Below are 21,086 nucleotides of genomic sequence, written 5' to 3' on the forward strand. Positions count from 1 at the left end.
AAACTTTAAATAATATAACGGCAGATGCCATTATAATTTTTACATTACAATGTGTCAAGTAGACTTTCATGTAGACATCTTTCCTCATTTTACTTGTATTGTACTTCTGTAATATTTCTCCATTGTATAATTTGTAACACATCATATTAAGATGACAGCATTTATTCAGTACAACATAATATATAATTATATCAATCAATACATGCCCTTTGTCACTGTGGTGAATCAGAACTAAGACTGCATTTTACCATCCAATGTAACTGAGTGACCTCCTGTTTGTCTTACTAAACCAAAAAAATAAAGTTATTACTGCATTGTAGTCTCACATGTCACATAATTATCGAAAACGTCAATAACTGCCAACATTAAATATGTTGATGGTTTTACTCTAATTTAGTACCCTGAATGCCAGATATACATTAGGTAGTTAGGTAGTTCCTAGCGTGTTGTAAATAGTACCAATGTATTTGACATCCTTGAAAATTCAGGATAAGCCACCGGAATCAAGATGTTGTGTGGTCTAGAACCTGAGCTACTGATGAAATAACAACCGGTAATGGACATATTGGAAAATGTCTGCCTATGCGATGGCCCTATAGCCAAAAATCTTCCTAAGGGCATGCTCTAACAGTGTGCCAAAGCTCATGCTTTTGCCATCAAAGGCGCAATTATTCACGTCTGTTGGACTATCAGTGATGCTTTCCAGCTCCTCAAATGGGATCCTGAGGCATTCCTAGACCAGTTAACATTTACAATCCCTGTTCTCGGTCTACTCCAGGGTCTCTTACTAGTTGGACATTACTGGTAAACTGCCAAAGGGAGCGGCTAGAGACACGCTAATCAGATGCCCGAACCAATTTAACTGGCCTCTTTCTATGCAAAGGAGCAGTGGCCTTACTCTGCTATCCTGCTAGATATCTGAGCTCCTTACCCTATGTCCAATGGTGACCCTATGGAGGGAACTCATTTTGGCATTCGGCTGCAAACTGTCCTATTGTGTGTCTAATGAAACTGATAACTTAACGTTCTTGAGGCCAAACAAAAGTCTTTCTCCATAGCCTCCCCAAACACCTCCCACACCAAGGTGTTTTTTGTCTTTCTTTTGCTTTGGTGACTACAGTTACAGTCTTCCTGTCCCCCAGTACCTGTCTGCTACTCCAGGACACATAGCCAACCAAGGTCAAAAGGCAGGGGGGGAGTGGGACCAAAAAATCTACCGGGAAATTCTGGGGGGGGGGGGGTGGAGGGGGCGTTGGATGGTCCGGTGAATTAATAAACAACACACAGTACAGCAACACGATCCACACTAGCCCAACACAAGTAGCACATTGGAACTGACTGGCCAAATTGAGAAAAAGGAAAGCCACTGACCTACCTTATAGGTTCCAGACAAGGCGAGTGGAGGGTCAGAGTTTTAAACTTATTAGGTCTAATTAGAGCTGGGCAATATATCGATATTTATAAAGCACTTTAAAAACAACATGGTTGACCAAAGAGTTGAACACAATCTAAAATAAGCAATAACATATAGTAGTGGCACAATAGAACAATAAAATAGCAATACAAAAAATCAAAAAAAGAAAAACAACCTCAAAAATCATCCCTCAAACTGAGTTAAAAGCCAAAGAAAATAAATTAGTTTTAAGACGAGATTTAAAAACAGGAAGAGACTCGGTCAGTCTGATGTGCAAAGGCAGTTCATTCCAGAGTCTCGGAGCTGCCACCACAAACGCACGATCACCCCTGGATTTACGTTTGGTCTTAGGGATGACCAGTAATGCCTGGTCCGCCGACCGGAGCAAACGAGAGGGGGTATAGCAATAACAATCAAGTTGGACAAATACTTGGGGGCCAAATCACGCAGACATTTAAAAACAAATAAAAGAATTTTAAAATCTGTGCGAAAATGCACAGGAAGCCAGTGGAGAGATGGGAGGATAGGTGTAATATGATAACATTTTTGAGTTCCAGTTAAAAGACGAGCAGCTGCATTTTGAACCAATTGTAATCGCGCCATATTTGATTTGCTAATGCCAGTGTAGAGTGCACTGCAATAATCTAAACGAGTAGTAATAAAGGCATGAATTAAAATTTCAAAATCATGTCGCGATAGAACCGGTTTCACTTTAGCCAGTTGCCTAAGCTGGAAAAAGCTGGTCTTCACCACTGCACCAATCTGAGCATCGAGTTTTAAACGACCATCCAACTTGACTCCCAGGTTTGTAACCACAGGGCTAATATCTCTAGTTGACCAACCCAAGTCAACAGGTGTCATAGCTGCTGAGTCACTAGGAGCAAATAACACAAGCTCAGTCTTGCTCTCATTAAAATACAAAAAATTAATTGACATCCAAGCTTTCAGTTCAGTCAGACACTCCAAGAGAGCTTTTGACTGTCCTATTGGTACATAAATTTGGCAGTCGTCAGCATAAAAATGAAACGAAACATTATGACTTCTAAGGATTGACCCAAGAGGCAAGAGATAAAACGAAAAAAGTAGCAGCCCAAGGACAGACCCTTGAGGAACTCCACACGACAGGGGAGCCGTAGAGGACAAATCATCACCAACCTAGACTGAAAAACTTCTGCCCTTCAAATAGGACATAATCCAGGCTAAGGCCAAGCCCTTAATGCCCACACAGCTCTCCAATCGGGACAATAAAATATGGTGATCGACTGTATCGAATGCAGCCGTGAGTCTGAAGCCATAAAAATGTCATTAAAAACCCTCAACAGAGCTGTCTCAGTACTGTGGGCTGACTTAAACCCAGACTGGAAAACTTCAGTCATAGAATTATCAGTCAAAAATTTGCTCAGTTGCAAATAAACAACTTTCTCCATAATTTTGGAGTGCAAAGGGAGTTTGGAGATAGGCCGATAATTTGAGAATTGAAGCTGGTCCAGGCCAGGTTTCTTTAACAATGGTTGAACAACTGCATGTTTAAAACTCATAGGTACGACTCCCCTACTTAAGCTAGCATTAACAATATCCAGTATGCAGGGCACCACTGTAGGAAGAACCTCTTTAAATAGACGTGGGGGAATCACATCATTGGGAGAGCCAGTAATCATCATTTGACCAATATTTTTTTCCAAAAAAGGCAAACTAACAGGCTCAAACTGATTCAAAACAGCAGAACAGGTTACAAAAGTACCAGGGTCATACAAAGGTGGCCCAATAAGGGCCCTAATGCTCTCCACCTTGTGGATAAAAAAATGAAGGAACTCCTCACACACTGTCGATGGATTCTCCAAACACTGGAGTTGTGGAACATTAAGAATAGTTTTAAGAGTATTAAAAAGAACTCGCGGATTATGACCATTAGAAGAAATAATGTTAGAAAAATGCTTGGTCTTTTCAGCTTTTAAATTTTTTTGATAAGAACACCAACTATCTCTGAGTAGCTGAAATCCCTCTTCCACTTTCTTTCTGCCCTTCTGCCCTCATGTCTGGCAGCGCGAGTGACACCATTCAGCCAAGGATCAGATCTAGATTTAGACTGCCTGGTTTTTACAGGGGCTACCGTATCTAATGCTGCTTGACAGGCAGCATTAAAACCAGCGCACAGATCTTCAACAGCTGAATATGAACACGGAGAGACAACAGAGGAAAAATGAGCAGCGGTGGAAGGGATAACCATCCGACCACGGCGCACAGAAACACACGGTTTAACTACAACACAAGAAAGAGAAATTTCAAATACCACAGGTATATGGTCTGAAAAAAAAGCATCACAGACTTCAAGATTTGAAACAGTTAAGCCATGAGTTAAAACCAAGTCAAGAGTGCGCCCACGTTCCTGCGTGGGACCAGATACACACTGTACAAGATTAAAACACTCAATAACATCCAAAAAGGCTCTTGACATTGACTTTTCAGGACAGCACACGTGGATATTAAAATCTCCTACTATAAGGAGACAGTCATACATTGGCACAACTCAGCCAAAAACTGAGAAAAGTAATTGATGAAATCCTTGTTGTATTTGGGTGGCCTGTATACGAGTGCACACAACACTGGAAATGCACCGCTCAGTTCAAACAAATTTACCTCAAATGAAGGGTAGGATACAGCGAGTGTGGGCTGTTTACACTTAAATTTTGATTTATAAATCGTTGCCAGTCCTCCTCCACGACCTGACGTCCTCGGAGAGCTAAAATACGAACAGTCAATTGGTAAAAGTTCACAATAAGCACTCGACTCACCCACCGGAATCCAAGTTTCCGTTACACAAAGAAAATCCAAATCATGCGACTCAAAAAAATGCTTCAAGATAAAGGTTTTGTTTGCTAACGATCTAGCATTCACCAAGGCAAACCTCGCTGAGACCAGAGCTTTTGCAGGTAGTATAATCCGGACAAGTGGCCGAAGATTCTGGTGATTCACCCCGCGCCAGCAGAAGTGAGGAGCCCGAACACGGCAAACAGGGAACCCGCGTCCAAGCCAGCCACTGGAACCAAGCAAGATTCGATCGGGTCCGTCATAACTGTTCTATTATTTACCTTTACCCACTTAATCATTATATCCACATTACTGATGATTATTTATCAAAAATCTCATTGTGTAAATATTTTGTGAACGCACCAATAGTCAACACTACAATATCGTTGCGGTATTGATATAGAGGTATTTGGTCAACAATATCATGATAATTGATTTTCTCCATATTGCCCAGCCCTAGGTCTAAAGTTTTCATAACCCAATGTGTACTTCTAGCTTTGGTTGCTCAAGACAGTAGGCTACACACAGCTACAGATTCAACCAAAACAACCAACTTAAGTTCTGCCTTCCACTTCCTGTTAATACATCTTTTTATTTTGGAATTTTGAATAGAGTACTGTCAGTTTGACAGGATCTAAACAAACTTTTGAAGTGGTAGACATGTGGCATCATTTCTAGCTACCTAGTACATTGTGTTTTAATAACGCGTTTTACCTGCTAGGCAGCAGCTTAGCCACACACGGGCCATATATATATATATATATATATATATATATATATATATATATATGAGTAGAAACGAAAGCATCAGATGCAAGTATTATTCCTCCCTCATTCCCGTTTAGTTTGGTTGAGTTCCCCCATATATGGGTTTCCCCAAGTGAGGACGGTGCTTACAAAGGTAAACTGATTTGATGTAGAAAGGTGAAATTGTGAAATGAATAAATTTACGTAGCTTCCTGTCAACTTTGGAGAAATAGTATTTATATTATTATTAATAAAGCCTTGCATTTGGTATACAAAGTCTTGGATTTCGTTACAAAGGTCTTATATATGTTTTGCCTTTCCTAGGAATAAGTCCATACTGTAACAAAATTAACTGTTTCTAATGTAGGCTAATTAAAAACTGACCGGAGCCCGTCACTGGACGCACCGGAGGACCGAGACACAAAGTAAACACGCCTCTCTGACCGGTACTGGGGGGTTAGCGGTTAAACTGAGCGGAGGATGTGCGGAATGTGTCGGTGTCTGTCGGACCTTGGCTGGCCGCTCGGTGCCTTCAGACAAAGCTCAAGCTAACAGGCTACGGCTTATTAGCTAGCCAAACACCGAGCGGTAACATCTGCAAAGATTGGCTCTGTGAGCGCATTAATATGCTCGGTGTGCATAACAAACAGAGTGAGCAGCCGGCGGACTATAACACCTATTGATCCGTACAGGACTTTACTGTGAGACGATGTGACCGGCAGGTAACGTCAAAGGTTATCTGCTACTGTAGCAGAGCTGCAAGGAAACGCTGAACTGAGCTGTGTGTTTTCAGTGTTATACACTGCTGCAGGTGTTCATGCATGACTGTTGGTAGTGATTTCCAGAGGTGGAAGATTTACTCAGATTATGTATTGCAGTAAAAGTAGAAAAAACAGTGTTGTAGAGTTACAAATGACTTGTCAGTTACAAGTCCTGCATTCAACCTCTTCCCTATGTAATAGTACAAAAGTATTATCAAAATATACTTAAAGTACCAAAAGTAAAAGTGCTCATTATGCAGTGTAATATATTTTATTGGATTATATTATGATCCAATTAATTGTATTTAATATAATTAAATGTTTTATTTAATTCAAGTAGCCTACTTGAACATAATTATTTTCTAGGCTTTAAAATGTACAGATTTGACATTTAATGGCATTTTTTCTACGTGTGTGCCGCTGTGTTCATGAACCAGAACTTCGACAATAAATCAGTAAGTTGCTACTCAAAAAAGTTTTTCAAGGTTGGCAGGTCTGTATATCTATAAATATATATAAAATATACTAACGTCATAGAACCCTTGCAAAATTATTTTACACACTGTCTGTTAACGTTACCGAACAGATGTTCAATGGCTTTACGTCATAGGCCGACCAGGGCTATGCCATTTAGGGAGGGTCCGCTCACTGATCCCCCTATATTTCTGAAAATCCTAGACATGGTTGTGACCTGCACTTCGTTAGTGCGTTCTGATTAGCCTGTGCTTGTATTGAATCAGAGTCTGCTGCGGTCCATGTACGGGTTGAGTAGAGGCTGCACAGTTTGACCAGCAGGCAGCACCCGCACACCAGGCCGCCGGATGGTGTTGCTAAGAACTTGCAATGTATTATCAGACAAGCCCTCGTGGGCTCGAAACACTACTGGCCCACCGGGAAAAGTCCAGACTCTCCCGATTGCCACTCTGATGCTGTCAAAAGATCTCCTTGATGGCCTCCTTCATCTGCCCAGCACCAAATGTCAGTTAGACAAAATGACCAACTAGCTGGTGAACCAAGTAGACCATTTAGCAGCTAAAGAGTGGGTGGAGACCAACACAGAGCTGAAAGCAGAGCGAATATCAGGTGGACACAAAACGACTCCAAATGAATTCTAATTCTGCGCTGCTTTATGTTTCAATAAGCTAACACATTGTTACAACCTGGTTTAGGGAGAACCCTGCTTCAACATGAATTATGAGACTCCTCTTTTCCCAGCTTCCAAGAACCACCAGCAACAAAAGATTTGCAGCACAAATTCGAATCCTCTAAACTTGACATCACCGTCACCCTGAATTATTTTTCAATGTTTAAATTGCATATTATGTTCAAGTATAAATTGTGCCTCCATAATGTTAGACTATCCATATAAATAGGAGAATACCTTTTTACAACACAAATATTCTCATAATATACACAGTTAAGATATCCGGAATAGGCTAATGCACAAAACTGTTTTCATGTTTGGAAAACTCCTTCCTCTAGCCCCGCCTTGTGGGTCCACAGACATAAAATGTCACGGTTCTGTTTTTTTTGCTACTCCAAAATGCATAAAGACCGGTTAATGCTTTTGATTTACTTTATTGTACATGTGATGCAACCTAGTGGTTTAGCTCTCTTAGACAGTATGACGTCTAGACACAGGTGGCCAGAGATGGGTTGGGCACTCTTACAACTGTTGTTAGTGGTGTCTGTCTCTCAGGCTGAGGAGTTGGTGTGCAGGCAGAGAGGGGATCCTGAGAATCCCCAGCTATTGAAGGATGGGGACATTATGTTGGGGGGAATCTTCTCTTTCCACAGCAGCTGGATAAACAGACAGGATACCTACAGGCACAAACCACTGCCACTGCAATGCACCAGGTAAATTATTATTTAGTAATGTATTTAGATTTAAAATATCTAGGAGGAAGTTGGTACTGATACAAATCATGTTATCAAACTGAGTCTTAAAAAAAATATACTGTAGATATACCTGATGTTGCATGTATTATTATCATATAATGTTTTTCATTTACTATGCTACTGTTTCTATTGCAAGGACAAATTGTTTGCAATTCCAACTATTTTTAACTGTCTGCATTAAGTTTAAATTTCAGAGGTTTCCAGTATGCTCAGGCTATGCTCTTTGCCATAGAGGAGATAAATAACAGCACAGTTATACTGCCTGGTATCTCTCTGGGCTATAAGATTTATGATGCCTGTACTTCCATTGCCAGAAGTGTGAGGGTTACACTGGCTTTGGCTAATGGCAATGAGGTGTTATCTGCACTCACCGAGGCACCATGTACCAGACCTGCACAAGTTCAGGCCATTATGGGAGAGACCTCTTCCTCTCCATGCATGGCTATAGCTACTGTCATTGGACCCTTTCATATCCCAATGGTGCGTAAAAATGGGGGGGGGTGGATATTTGTGAACAATTAATTTTATTCCTTCAGCTGATCATAGCAAAGGGACTTTTTTCCATAAATTGTAGTTTGCTGTGTAAATGTTTATATTTTATATCTTAATCTTGGGAAATCATTTCTTTTTTTTCTTTTAGATCAGTCACTTTGCTACTTGTGCTTGTCTTAGTGATAAAACCAAGTACCCATCCTTTCTCAGAACAATACCCAGTGATTACTACCAGAGCAGAGCTCTGGCCCAGTTGGTCAAGCACTTTGGTTGGACTTGGGTTGGAGCTCTTAGAACAAATGATGGTTATGGTAATTATGGCATGGCCATATTCACAGAAGCTGCCCAGCAGCTGGGCATCTGTCTGGAGTACTCTGTATCTTTCTTTAGAACAGATCCACCAGACAAAATACAAAAGATAATTGACATTATCAAGGCTTCCACTTCCAAGGTGATTGTTACTTTCCTCTCCCCCACGGATATTAATGCGTTAGTACAACAGTTGTCTCTCCGCAACATGACTGGATACCAGTGGGTAGGCACTGAGGCCTGGATATTTGATTCCCAAACTGCAGCCATGGATATTAATCACATTCTGGATGGTGCTGTAGGTCTGTCCATCCCCAAAGCACATGTCAGTGGCATGAGAGAGTTTATGATGGATGTTAAGCCGCTCAATTCATCTAGTAATGAAATGTTTCCGGAGTTTTGGGAGAAACTATTTAGCTGTAAGTTCAAACAGTCAACATCTTTAGTAGGGAATCAGAGAGAATGTACTGGCCATGAAGATCTGACTGGAGTGCAAAACAGCTTCACTGATATGTCGCTCATGCCTATCTTTAACAATGTCTATAAAGGAGTGTATGCTGTGGCCCATGCACTTCATAATATTCTCAGCTGTAACAAAACCTGTAACAAAAAGGTGCAGCTAGATCCATATATGGTGAGTTGAAAACCAAAGACTTACATTATTAACTTCAGTCTTGTATTCTTGTATGAAGAATTAGGTTTTTGAAAACTCATTATCAAGGAAAGTTTTACATTTTCAAAAAGACATTGTTGCAGTCTGTGTATCATGCTGTTGAGCCAATAAGCCTACAACATGTTTGTCAGATAATGAACTACATTGATGCATATCTTCTTAGATTTTACAGCATCTGAAAAAGATTAAATTCAAAACTAAGGAAGCAGATGAGGTTTACTTTAATGAGAATGGAGACCCAGCAGCAAAGTATGAAATTATAAACTGGCAGCCAACAGAACATGGCATTGTGGACTTTGTCACAGTTGGTCTTCATGATGCATCTTTACCTGCAGACAAACAGCTGAATCTGCAAAATAAGTCTTTAATTTGGGCACAGAACTCACAACAGGTAAGCTACACTGTGATCACTTTAACTGTTAATTTAAGCAAATTTCATTTATAATAAGTGTGCACATTATTAGGTATTGGCATCATAATGCTTTGTTTTGATGCATCAAATAATAATATCAACTTGTAAAGCCAACAACTTGTCAAAGTGAATGCCTATATATTTTTGTTATTATTGTTTTTGTTCATGCAGGTGCCTTTGTCAGTTTGCAGTGAGAAATGTCCTCCAGGAACTCGCAAGGTTCTCCAGAAAGGAAAGCCTGTCTGCTGCTATGACTGTTTAAGATGTGCAGAGGGAGAAATAAGCAACATGACAGGTGTAGTAACATGTAATGCAAGGTTTTGCACTTAAGTGTCCAAAAAACAAATGTCTGAAATTTTTTTTATAATCTCATTTCAAAAGCCTGAGAAGGGGAAGTCCCTGCAGGGATTACATACTAAGTATGCAGTATTATAACCAAACAATAAAATCAATATCCTTCCATAAAAAGTTAATATGGCAAATACCAGATATCCTCAACAAATACTAATATATATATATATATATATATGTGTGTGCGTGTATATATATATATATATATATATATATATATATATGACTGCAGTCCACAAGTTCATAGCCACAATATGAAAAATGTATGTAACTCAAGTATGTATGTATTTAGAATTACTGCAGATTCATTGTTTTAAGAAAAATGAGAAATCCCTGTAAAGATTGAGGCAGTCTGTATTGTTTCAGCTCATTCATCCTCAATCTTCTTCATTCAGATCCATGGGATGACAAGGGAGGGCTTATGGCATGCGTTATCAGCAGCTGTGTATATATATATATATATATATATATATATATATATATATATACATATACATATATATATATATATATATATACAGTACAGGCCAAAAGTTTGGTCACACCTTCTCATTCAATGCGTTTCCTTTATGTTCATGACTATGTACATTGTAGATTCTCACTGAAGGCATCAAAGCTATGAATGAACACATATGGAATTATGTACTTAACAAAAAAGTGTGAAATAACTGAAAACATGTCTTATATTCTAGTTTCTTCAAAGTAGCCACCCTTTGCTCTGATTACTGCTTTGCACACTCTTGGCATTCTATTGATGAGCTTCAAGAGGTAGTTCCCAGAGATGCTTAGCACTTGTTGGCCCTTTTGCCTTCACTCTGCGGTCCAGCTCACCCCAAACCATCTCTATTGGGTTCAGGTCCGGTGACTGTGGAGGCCAGGTCATCTGGCGCAGCACTCCATCACTCTCCTTCTTGGTCAAATAGCCCTTTAACAGCCTGGAGGTGTGTTTGGGGTCATTGTCCTGTTGAAATATAAATGATGGTCCAACTAAACGCAAACCGGATGGGAAGGCATGTCGCTGCAGGATGCTGTGGTAGCCATGCTGGTTCAGTATGCCTTCAATTTTGAATATATCCTCAACAGTGTCACGAGCAAAGCACCCCCACACCATCACACCTCCTCCTCCATGCTTCACAGTGGGAACCAGGCATGTAGAATCCATCCATTCACCTTTTCTGCGTCGCACAAAGACGGTTGGAACCAAAGATCTCAAATTTGGACTCATCAGACCAAAGCACAGATTTCCACTGGTCTAATGTCCCTTCCTTGTGTTTCTTGGCCCAAACAAATCTCTTCTGCTTGTTGCCTCTCCTTAGCAGTGGTTTCCTAGCAGCTACTTGACCATGAAGGCCTGATTCGCGCAGTCTCCTCTTAACAGTTGTTCTAGAGATGTGTCTGCTGCTAGAACTCTGTGTGGCATTCATCTGGTCTCTAATCTGAGCTGCTGTTAACCTGCGATTTCTGAGGATGGTGACTCGGATGAACTTATCCTCAGCAGCAGAGGTGACTCTTGGTCTTCTTTCTTGGGGCGGTCCTCATGTGAGCCAGTTTCATTGTAGCGCTTGATGGTTTTTGCGACTGCACTTGGGGACACATTCAAAGTTTTGGCAATTTTCCGGACTGACTGACCTTCATTTGTTAAAGTAATGATGGCCACTCGTTTCTCTTTACTTAGATGATTGGTTCTTGCCATAATATGAATTCTAACAGTTGTCCAATAGGGCTGTCGGCTGTGTATCAACCTGACTTTTGCACAACACAACTGATGGTCCAAACCCCATTAATAAGGGAAAAAATTCCACTAATTAACCCTGACAAGGCACACCTGTGAAGTGAAAACTATTACAGGTGACTACCTCATGAAGCTCACTGAGAGAACACCAAGGGTTTGCGGAGCTATCAAAAAAGCAAAGGGTGGCTACTTTGAGTTTTGATGCCTTCAGTAAGAATCTACAATGTAAATAGTGATGAAAATAAAGAAAATGCATTGAATGAGAAGGTGTGTCCAAACTTTTGGCCTGTACTGTATATATATATATATATATATATATATATATGTGTGTGTATAAAAATACATATTACAAAATAAATAAAATATTTTACAAAATATATTGACTAATGCACTGAGCAAGTATTATTATTTTTCAGATTCCATCACCTGTGTTCGATGCCACCCTGAGTTCTGGTCAAATGAGAGAAGAGATGCTTGTGTGAAGAAGGAGGCAGAGTTTCTATCATATGAAGAGATTATGGGAGCGCTGCTCACTGCAGCATCCTTATTTGGAACATGCATCACTGCTGTTGTGGCATTCATTTTCTTCAGATACAGGAAAACTCCTATTGTCAGGGCCAACAACTCTGAGCTCAGCTTCCTGCTGCTCTTCTCCTTGACTCTGTGTTTCCTGTGTTCTCTTACCTTCATAGGCCGGCCCTCTGAGTGGTCCTGCATGCTGCGACACACAGCATTTGGCATCACCTTTGTCCTCTGTATCTCTTGTGTTCTGGGGAAAACTATAGTGGTGTTAATGGCCTTCAAGGCCACACTTCCAGGTAGTAATGTCATGAAATGGTTTGGGCCTACACAGCAGAAACTCAGTGTTCTGGGTTTCACTGTAATACAAGTTATCATATGTATCCTCTGGTTAACAATTTCTCCTCCTTTTCCATTCATCAATTTTAAGAAATTCAAGGACAAAATCATCTTAGAGTGTGCTCTGGGCTCAGTTGTAGGTTTTTGGGCTGTACTTGGGTACATAGGAATCCTGGCCATGTTATGTTTCATTCTTGCTTTTCTAGCCCGGAAACTGCCTGATAATTTCAATGAAGCCAAATTTATCACCTTTAGCATGCTGATATTCTGCGCAGTATGGATCACTTTCATCCCAGCATATGTCAGCTCTCCTGGGAAGTTCAGTGTTGCTGTGGAGATATTTGCTATTCTTGCTTCCAGTTTTGGACTGCTCTTTTGTATTTTTATTCCAAAATGTTATATTATCTTACTGAAACCTGACAAGAATACAAAAAAGAATATGATGGGGAAGGAGGCACCAAAATCATTTTGAAAACTCAAAATAATGTAATGGCAGATGCCATTATAATTTTTACATTACAATGTGTCAAGTAGACTTTCATGTAGACATCTATCCTCATTTTACTTGCATTGTACGTACTTCTGTAATATTTCTCCACTGTATAATTTGTGACACATCATATTAAGATGACAGCATTTATTTGGTACAACATAATATACAATTATATCAATCAATACCTGCCCTTTGTCACTGTGGTGGATCACAACTAACACTGCATTTTACCATCCAATGTAACTGAGTGATGACCTCCTATTTATTGTCTTACTAAACCAAAAAAATAAAGTTATTACTGCATTGTAGTCTCACATGTCACATATCGAAAGCATCTATAACTGCCAACATAAAATAAGTTGATGGTTTTACTCTACTTTAGTACCCTGAATGCCAGATATACAGAAGGTAGTTAGGTAGTTCCTAGCGTGTTGTAAATAGTACCACTGTATTTGTCATCCTTGAAAATTCAGGATAAGCCACCTGAATCAAGATGTTGTGTAATCTAGAACCTGAGCTACTGATGAAATAACAACCGGTAATGGACGTATTGGAAAATGTCTGCCTATGCGATGGCCCTATAGCCAAAATTCTTCCTAAGGGCATGCTCTAACAGTGTGCCAAAGCTCATGGTTTTGCCATCAAAGGCACAATTATTCCAGCCCAGTCTCATGGCAGTTCTTGTAAATGTACACGTTATTCTTAATCTATTGAACGTTTTCACGGAAACGTTTTTCTCGTTTTTTACGTTGTGGACAACACAAAATTGTGAACCAATGTATTTCAATGGGAAGCATATTACGTTGCCACAGAACGAAATTGTAGGGAGTAATATAAGAAGCCACAGAACGAAATTGTAGGGAGTAATATAAGAAGCCGAAAATCCGCATAGGGAGGTTGGCCGGGGTGGTGGATGGGTAAAACACAGGGCTTTCACACCGGAGACCCGGGATCGCGTCCCGCGTGTGGTAGTACCTTTGTCCCGCGCGTTGCAGTTCCTTTTTCGGCGTGTCCCGCGTGTGACGGTTCCTTTCCCAGTTCTTTTTTTTTCCTAACCCCAACTGTCTCGTTATTTTGGCGTTTCATTTCCCGTGTCCTGCGAGTGGCGGCCGTGCCGTTGTTTTGGCCAGCGTGTGGCGCATCGTTTCCCCGATCGCGAGTGGCGGCCGTGCCGTTGTTTTGGCCAGCGTGTGGCGCATCGTTTCCCCGATCGCGAGTGGCGGCCGTGCCGTTGTTTTGGCCGGCGTGTGGCGCCTCATGAGCCCGCCTCCAGGCGTCCTTTCCCCGGGCGCCTCCCGGCCGGCGTGTAGCACCTCATGAGGCCGCCTCCCGGCGTCCTTTCCCCGGGCGCCTCCCGGCCGGCGTGTGGCGCCTCATGAGGCCGCCTCCAGGCGTCCTTTCCCCGGGCGCCTCCCGGCCGGCGTGTGGCACCTCATGAGGCCGCCTCCCGGCGTCCTTTTCCCGGGCGCCTCGGTCGAGAAAAACGTGTATATTTACACGAAAAAAACGAGAAAAACGTTTCCGTCAACACGTTCAATAGATTAAGAATAACGTGTACATTTACACGAACTGCCGTGAGACTGAGTTGATTATTCACATCTGCTGGACTATCAGCGATGCTTTCCAGCTCCTCAAATGGGATCCTGAGGCATTCCTAGTAGAGATGGCCCGATACCATTTTTTGCTTCCGGATACCGATTCCGATACCTGAACTTGCGTATCGGCCGATACAGAGTACCGATCCGATACCAGTGTGTCATATATTTTATTATGTTTTAACAATTGTATACTACTATCCCTGTATAGATGTGAGAATATTTCAGTCTTTGTTGTCTGTCTGGCTCAGGTTAAACTCTTTGTAAAACGTGAACAAACACAAACAATGAATGCCACAGAACTTTCTTTTATTATCCAGTTTGACAGTCAGTTATAATGGAAAAAGAACATAAATAAACTTCTTTAACGTAGATTTTCTTTAGGGGTTTATTATGTCGTATCGGATCGGTGCATAAACTGCAGTACTTCCTGATACCGATACCAGCGTTTTAGGCAGTATCTGAGCCGGTATCGGACCATCTCTAATTCCTAGACCAGTTGACATTTATAATCCCTGTTCTGGGTCTACCCCAGGGTCTCTTACTAGTTGGACATTCCTGGTAAACTGCCAAAGGGAGGGGCCAGAGGCAGCCTAATCAGATGCATTGACAGTTGAAGGAATGGACCCACAGATCCCGTTGCTCTGGACGGAGACCAGTGAAGGATATTAGAAGACGGAGGGCTGAGCGTTACTGTGCAGCCTCTAACAGAGCTTGAAGATGTAGATGTGATGGGAGCAACCTGTCTGAAAGTTGTAAGTCTTCTGGTAGCTGTGCCAAGAGAAATCTCAATCATTCCGAATCTTGCAGAGACGGAGAGCGTAGGTATATGTAAGGAGATAACATAGGCATAGGTTAATTATTGCTAACTAAAATGCTAGTTAACATTAGTAAATAAACTTAAACAGCTAATCGAAACTGCCTGCAAGTTTCTCCTGTACTATACGGTAATTCCTCTACTATGCGATAGTAAGTCGCGTGATTATGATACAATCGTTAGCCTATTTTTACAAAAACGTCTACTATGGAGCCATAAAGTGAGATACAAGGCAATGGAGCCTTTTATACATTGTTGTGTTTCTTTAGAAATAAACAATGGACAAAGTCTTTAAACCCTTCAGATGTAAAGTTATTCGCTGTCAAAGTGACGTCAAAATGAATGGCAGTCAATGGAATGCTAACGGCGGGTGACTGCTTGTTAGCATCAAAATGGCACCATAGGAGCTACGCTTGCCAGACGCTCGCTTACCCCCTTGATCAGATGCCTGAACCACTTTAACTGGCCCATTTCTATGCAAAGGATCAGTGGCCTTACTTTGAGATCCTGCTATATATCTGCGCTCCTTACCCTATGTCCAAGGGTGACCCTATGGAGGGAACTCATTTTGGCTGCTTTTATCGGTGTATCCCGTATCATGACCATAGGTGAGGGTTGTGCCATAGATTGACCACTAAAAAGCTTTGCCTTCTTGCTCATCTCCCTCTCCACCACAGTGGTCAGGTACAACACCCCAAGCACTGCTGAGGCAGCAACAATCCACCTGTTACTCTCATGCTCCTTTTCTTCCCCAACTCTAAAAAACTCTTAAAAACTCACTATTTACATTACCTACAGTACTTCATTTACAGCGGATATGTGAAAAGGTACACAACCTTATTTGTTTAACAGTAATTTAGTTTTACTGCGAACCGTCACAGGAAGTGCTTTTATTTTGAAGTACCCTACACGGAACTTGTCTGTTGTGTACTCTTGCTAGATTACTGAGATGAACGAGAGACGCTAGATGCAGAACATGTCTGTCAAGTTTAAGTTGTTCACTTTCATGTGTGTAAAACTGCAACATATTGAACACTAAATGCTCACAATAAAAGACAAGCAGTTTTGGTCGTCATTCGAAGCCATTCCACTACAGAAGGCATGTTGGGTCGGTAAAATTAGAAAGTGAATATGAGCTAACGAGTAGCAGCCAAGTAGGGTTCTGTTAGGTGGAAAGAAATTGTAAGGTTCGGCAGAAACCGAACCCTGTCAAAAAGCCCAATATTTGGCCGAATCCGAATCCGGGATTCGGTGCATGCCTATCCAGAATAGGCCAATGCACAAAACTGTTTTCATGTTTGGGAAACTCTTTCCTCTCGCCCCGCCTTGTGGGTCCACAGACATAAAACATTACTGTTCTATTTTTTTGCTACTCCAAAATGCATAAAGACCGGTTAATGCTTTTGATTTACTTTATTGTACATGTGATGCAACCTAGTGGCTTAGCTCTCTTAGACAGTATGACGTCTAGACACAGGTGGCCAGAGAAGGGTTGGGGCCTCTTACAACTGTTGTTAGTGGTGTCTGTCTCTCAGGCTGAGGAGTTGGTGTGCAGGCAGGGAGGGGATCCTGAGAACCCTCAGCTATTGAAGGATGGGGACATTATGTTGGGGGGAATCTTCTCTTTCCACAGCAGCTGGATAAACAGACAGGATACCTACAGGCACAAACCACTGCCACTGCAATGCACCAGGTAAATTATTTTTTAGTAATATATTTAGATTTCAAATATCTAGGAGGAAGTTGGTACTGATACAAAATAAGTTATCAAACTGAGTATTAAAAAAACATATACATATTTTATGTTGCATGTATCATTACCATATAATGTTCTCATTTAGTATTCTACTGTTTCTATTGCAAGGACAAATTGTTTGCAATTCCAACTATTTTTAACTGTCTGCATTAAGTTTAAATTTCAGAAGTTTCCAGTGTGCTCAGGCTATGCTCTTTGCCATAGAGGAGATAAATAACAGCACAGTTCTACTGCCTGGTATCTCTCTTGGCTATAAGATCTATGATTCCTGTAAATCCATTACCAGAAGTGTGAAGGTTGCACTCGCCTTGGCTAATGGTAATGAGGTATTATCTGCACTATCTGCCCCATGTACCAGACCTGCCCAAGTTCAGGCCATTATGGGAGAGACCTCTTCCTCTCCATGCATGGCTATAGCTACTGTCATTGGACCCTTTCATATCCCAATGGTGCGTAAAGATGGGAGGGGAAATATTTGTGAACAATTCATTTTATTCCTTCAGCTGATCATAGCAAAGGGTCTTTTTCCATAAATTGTAGTTTGCTGTGTAAATGTTTTTATTTGATATCTTTATCGTGGGAAATCATTTCTTTTGTTCTTTTAGATCAGTCCCTTTGCTACTTGTGCTTGTCTGAGCGATAAAACCAAGTACCCATCCTTTCTCAGAACAATACCCAGTGATTACTACCAGAGCAGAGCTCTGGCCCAGTTGGTGTGGCACTTTGGTTGGACTTGGGTTGGAGCTCTTAGAACAAATGATGATTATGGCAACAATGGCATGGCCACTTTCACAGAAACCGCCCAGAAGCTGGGTATCTGTCTGGAGTACTCTTTATCTTTCTTTAGAACAGATCCACCAGACAAAATACAAAAGATAATTGAAATTATCAAGGCTTCTACTTCCATGGTCATTGTCGCTTTCCTCTCCCTCACGGATATTGATTTGCTAATTCAAGAGTTGTCTCTCCACAACATGACTGGGTACCAGTGGGTAGGCACTGAGGCCTGGATCTTTGATTCCCAAATTGCAGCTATGGATATTAATCACATTCTGGATGGTGCTGTAGGCCTGTCCATCCCCAAAGCACATGTCCGTGGAATGAGAAAGTTTATGTTGGATGTGAAGCCGCTCAATTCATCTAGTAATGAAATTTTTCCAAAGTTTTGGGAGAAATTATTTAGCTGTAAGTTCAAACAGTCAACGTCTTTAGTAGGGAATCAGACAGAATGTACTGGCCATGAAGATCTGACTGGAGTGCAAAACAGCTTCACTGATATGACGCTCATGCCTGTCCTTAACAATGTCTATAAAGGAGTGTATGCTGTGGCCCACGCACTTCATAATATTCTCAGCTGTAACAAAACCTGTAACAAAACGGTGCAGCTAGATCCATATACGGTGAGTTGAAAACCAAAGACTTATATTCTCATCATCAGTCTTATATTATTGTATGAAGAATTAGTTTTTTGAAAACTCATTATCAAGGAAAGTTTTACATTTTCAAAAATAGATTGTTGCTGTCAGTCCATCATGCTGTTGAGCCAATAAGCCTACAACATGTTTGTCAGATAATGAACTACATTAATGCATATCTTCTTAGATTTTACAGCGCCTGAAAAAAATTAAATTCAACACTAAGGAAGGAGATGAGGTTTACTTTAATGAGAATGGAGACCCAGCAGCAAAGTATGAAATTATAAACTGGCAGCCAACAGAACATGGCATTGTGGACTTTGTCACAGTTGGTCTTTATGATGCATCTTTACCTGCAGACAAACAGCTGAATCTGCAAAATAAGTCTTTTATTTGGGCACAGAACTCACAACAGGTAAGCTACACTGTGATCACTTTAACTGTTAATTTAAGCAAATTTCATTTATAATACGTGTGTATATTATTAGTTATTGGTATCATAATGCTTTGTTTTGATGGATCAAATACTAATATCAACTTGTAAAGCCAACAACTTGTCAAAGTGAATGCCTATATATTTTTCTTATTGTAGTTTTTGTTCATGCAGGTGCCTTTGTCAGTTTGCAGTGAGAAATGTCCTCCAGGAACTCGCAAGGTTCTCCAGAAAGGAAAGCCTGTCTGCTGCTATGACTGTTTAAGATGTGCAGAGGGAGAAATAAGCAACATGACAGGTGTAGTAACATGTAATGCAAGGTTTTGCACTTAAGTGTCCAAAAAACAAATGTCTGAAATTTGTTTCATAATCTCATTTCAAAAGCCTGGGAAGGGGAAGTCCCTGCAGGTATTACATACTAAGTATGCAGTATTTTAACCAAACAATAAAATCAATATCCTTCCATAAAAAGTTAATATGGCAAATACCAGATATCCTCAACGAATACTAATATATATATATGACTGAAGTCCACAAGTTTATAGCCACAATATGAAAAATGTATGTAATTCGAGTATGTATGTATTTAGAATTACTGCAGATTCATTGTTTTAAGAAAATTGAGAAATCCCTGTAAAGATTGAGGCAGTCTGTATTGTTTCAGCTCATTCATCCTCAAACTTCTTCATTCAGATCCATGGGATTAGAAGGGAGGGATTATGGCGTGCATTATCAGCAGCAGCCAGAAATGATTATTATAAAGTTGATTATAAATCACTTTCTTTTTATTATTATTAATAAATAATATTATTAAATAATATTTATACTATTGCAGATGGTTTTGGTCTCATCTACTGAGGTTTGGACATCTCACTCTTAAACTGCAGTTAATGCATTGGGAGTGAAGTTGTGTTACAGTTCCACAGCACTGAAATTTTCAGCCTGATACATTTATAGGAGATATATATATATATATATATATATATATATATATATATATATATATATATATATATATATATATATATATATATATATGTGTATCAAAATATATATTACAAGATGTAAAAAATATTTTACAAAATATATTGAATAATGCACTGAGCAAATAATATTATTTTTCAGATTCCATCACCTGTGTGCGATGCCACCCTGAGTTCTGGTCAAATGAGAGAAGAGATGCTTGTGTGAAGAAGGAGGCAGAGTTTCTATCATATGAAGAGATTATGGGCGCGCTGCTCACTGCAGCATCCTTATTTGGAACATGCATCACTGCTGTTGTGGCATTCATTTTCTTCAGATACAGGAAAACTCCTATTGTCAGGGCCAACAACTCTGAGCTGAGCTTCCTGCTGCTCTTCTCCTTGACTCTGTGTTTCCTGTGTTCTCTGACCTTCATAGGCCGGCCCTCTGAGTGGTCCTGCATGCTGCGACACACGGCATTCGGCATCACCTTTGTCCTCTGTATCTCTTGTGTTCTGGGGAAAACTATAGTGGTGTTAATGGCCTTCAGGGCCACACTTCCAGGTAGTAATGTCATGAAATGGTTTGGGCCTACACAGCAGAAACTCAGTGTTCTGGGTTTCACTCTTATACAAGTTATCATATGTATCATCTGGTTAACAATTTCTCCTCCTTTTCCATTCATACATTTTAAGAAATTCAAGGACAAAATCATCTTAGAGTGTGCTCTGGGCTCAGCTGTAGGTTTTTGGGCTGTACTTGGGTACATAGGAATCCTGGCCATGTTATGTTTCATTCTTGCTTTTCTAGCCCGGAAACTGCCTGATAATTTCAATGAAGCCAAATTCATCACCTTTAGCATGCTGATATTCTGCGCAGTATGGATCACTTTTATCCCAGCATATGTCAGCTCTCCTGGGAAGTTCAGTGTTGCTGTGGAGATATTTGCTATTCTTGCTTCCAGTTTTGGACTGCTCTTTTGTATTTTTATTCCAAAATGTTATATTATCTTACTGAAACCTGACAAGAACACAAAAAAGAATATGATGGGGAAGGAGACACCAAAATCATTTTGAAAACTTAAAATAATATAACGGCAGATGCCATTATAATTGTTACATTACAATGTGTCAAGTAGACTTTCATGTAGACATCTTT

At 40.4% G+C, this 21,086-nt stretch overlaps 2 protein-coding genes across 2 annotated transcripts; both read left to right on the top strand.

Annotated features, from left to right (window-relative positions):
- The first annotated feature begins 7,483 nt into the window (after positions 1–7,483).
- On the top strand, positions 7,484–12,928 carry LOC120570679 (extracellular calcium-sensing receptor-like). The gene is made up of 6 exons (XM_039819170.1): positions 7,484–7,587; positions 7,812–8,109; positions 8,270–9,064; positions 9,267–9,494; positions 9,687–9,810; positions 12,015–12,928. Exons 1-6 carry the CDS (start codon positions 7,499–7,501, stop codon positions 12,926–12,928), a joined length of 2,448 nt encoding a protein of 815 aa, XP_039675104.1. The 5' UTR covers positions 7,484–7,498.
- Positions 12,929–16,950: 4,022 nt separating this feature from the next.
- On the top strand, positions 16,951–21,004 carry LOC120570695 (extracellular calcium-sensing receptor-like). The gene is made up of 6 exons (XM_039819174.1): positions 16,951–17,054; positions 17,272–17,566; positions 17,723–18,517; positions 18,720–18,947; positions 19,140–19,263; positions 20,091–21,004. Exons 1-6 carry the CDS (start codon positions 16,966–16,968, stop codon positions 21,002–21,004), a joined length of 2,445 nt encoding a protein of 814 aa, XP_039675108.1. The 5' UTR covers positions 16,951–16,965.
- The last annotated feature ends 82 nt before the right edge of the window (positions 21,005–21,086 follow it).

This window comes from Perca fluviatilis, chromosome 2 (assembly GCF_010015445.1).
Source record: "Perca fluviatilis chromosome 2, GENO_Pfluv_1.0, whole genome shotgun sequence".
Classification (NCBI taxonomy): Eukaryota; Metazoa; Chordata; class Actinopteri; order Perciformes; family Percidae; genus Perca; species Perca fluviatilis.

Bases quoted from the DNA above. Each gene is read 5' to 3' on its own strand.
- LOC120570695 (XM_039819174.1), top strand. From the start codon at position 16,966: ATGTTGGGGGGAATCTTCTCTTTCCACAGCAGCTGGATAAACAGACAG. The intron at 17,055-17,271 runs GTAAATTATTTT...GTCTGCATTAAG, and splicing joins CTGCCACTGCAATGCACCAG to TTTAAATTTCAGAAGTTTCC. The intron at 18,518-18,719 runs GTGAGTTGAAAA...ATATCTTCTTAG, and splicing joins TGCAGCTAGATCCATATACG to ATTTTACAGCGCCTGAAAAA.
- LOC120570679 (XM_039819170.1), top strand. From the start codon at position 7,499: ATGTTGGGGGGAATCTTCTCTTTCCACAGCAGCTGGATAAACAGACAG. The intron at 7,588-7,811 runs GTAAATTATTAT...GTCTGCATTAAG, and splicing joins CTGCCACTGCAATGCACCAG to TTTAAATTTCAGAGGTTTCC. The intron at 9,811-12,014 runs GTGTAGTAACAT...ATTATTTTTCAG, and splicing joins AGAAATAAGCAACATGACAG to ATTCCATCACCTGTGTTCGA.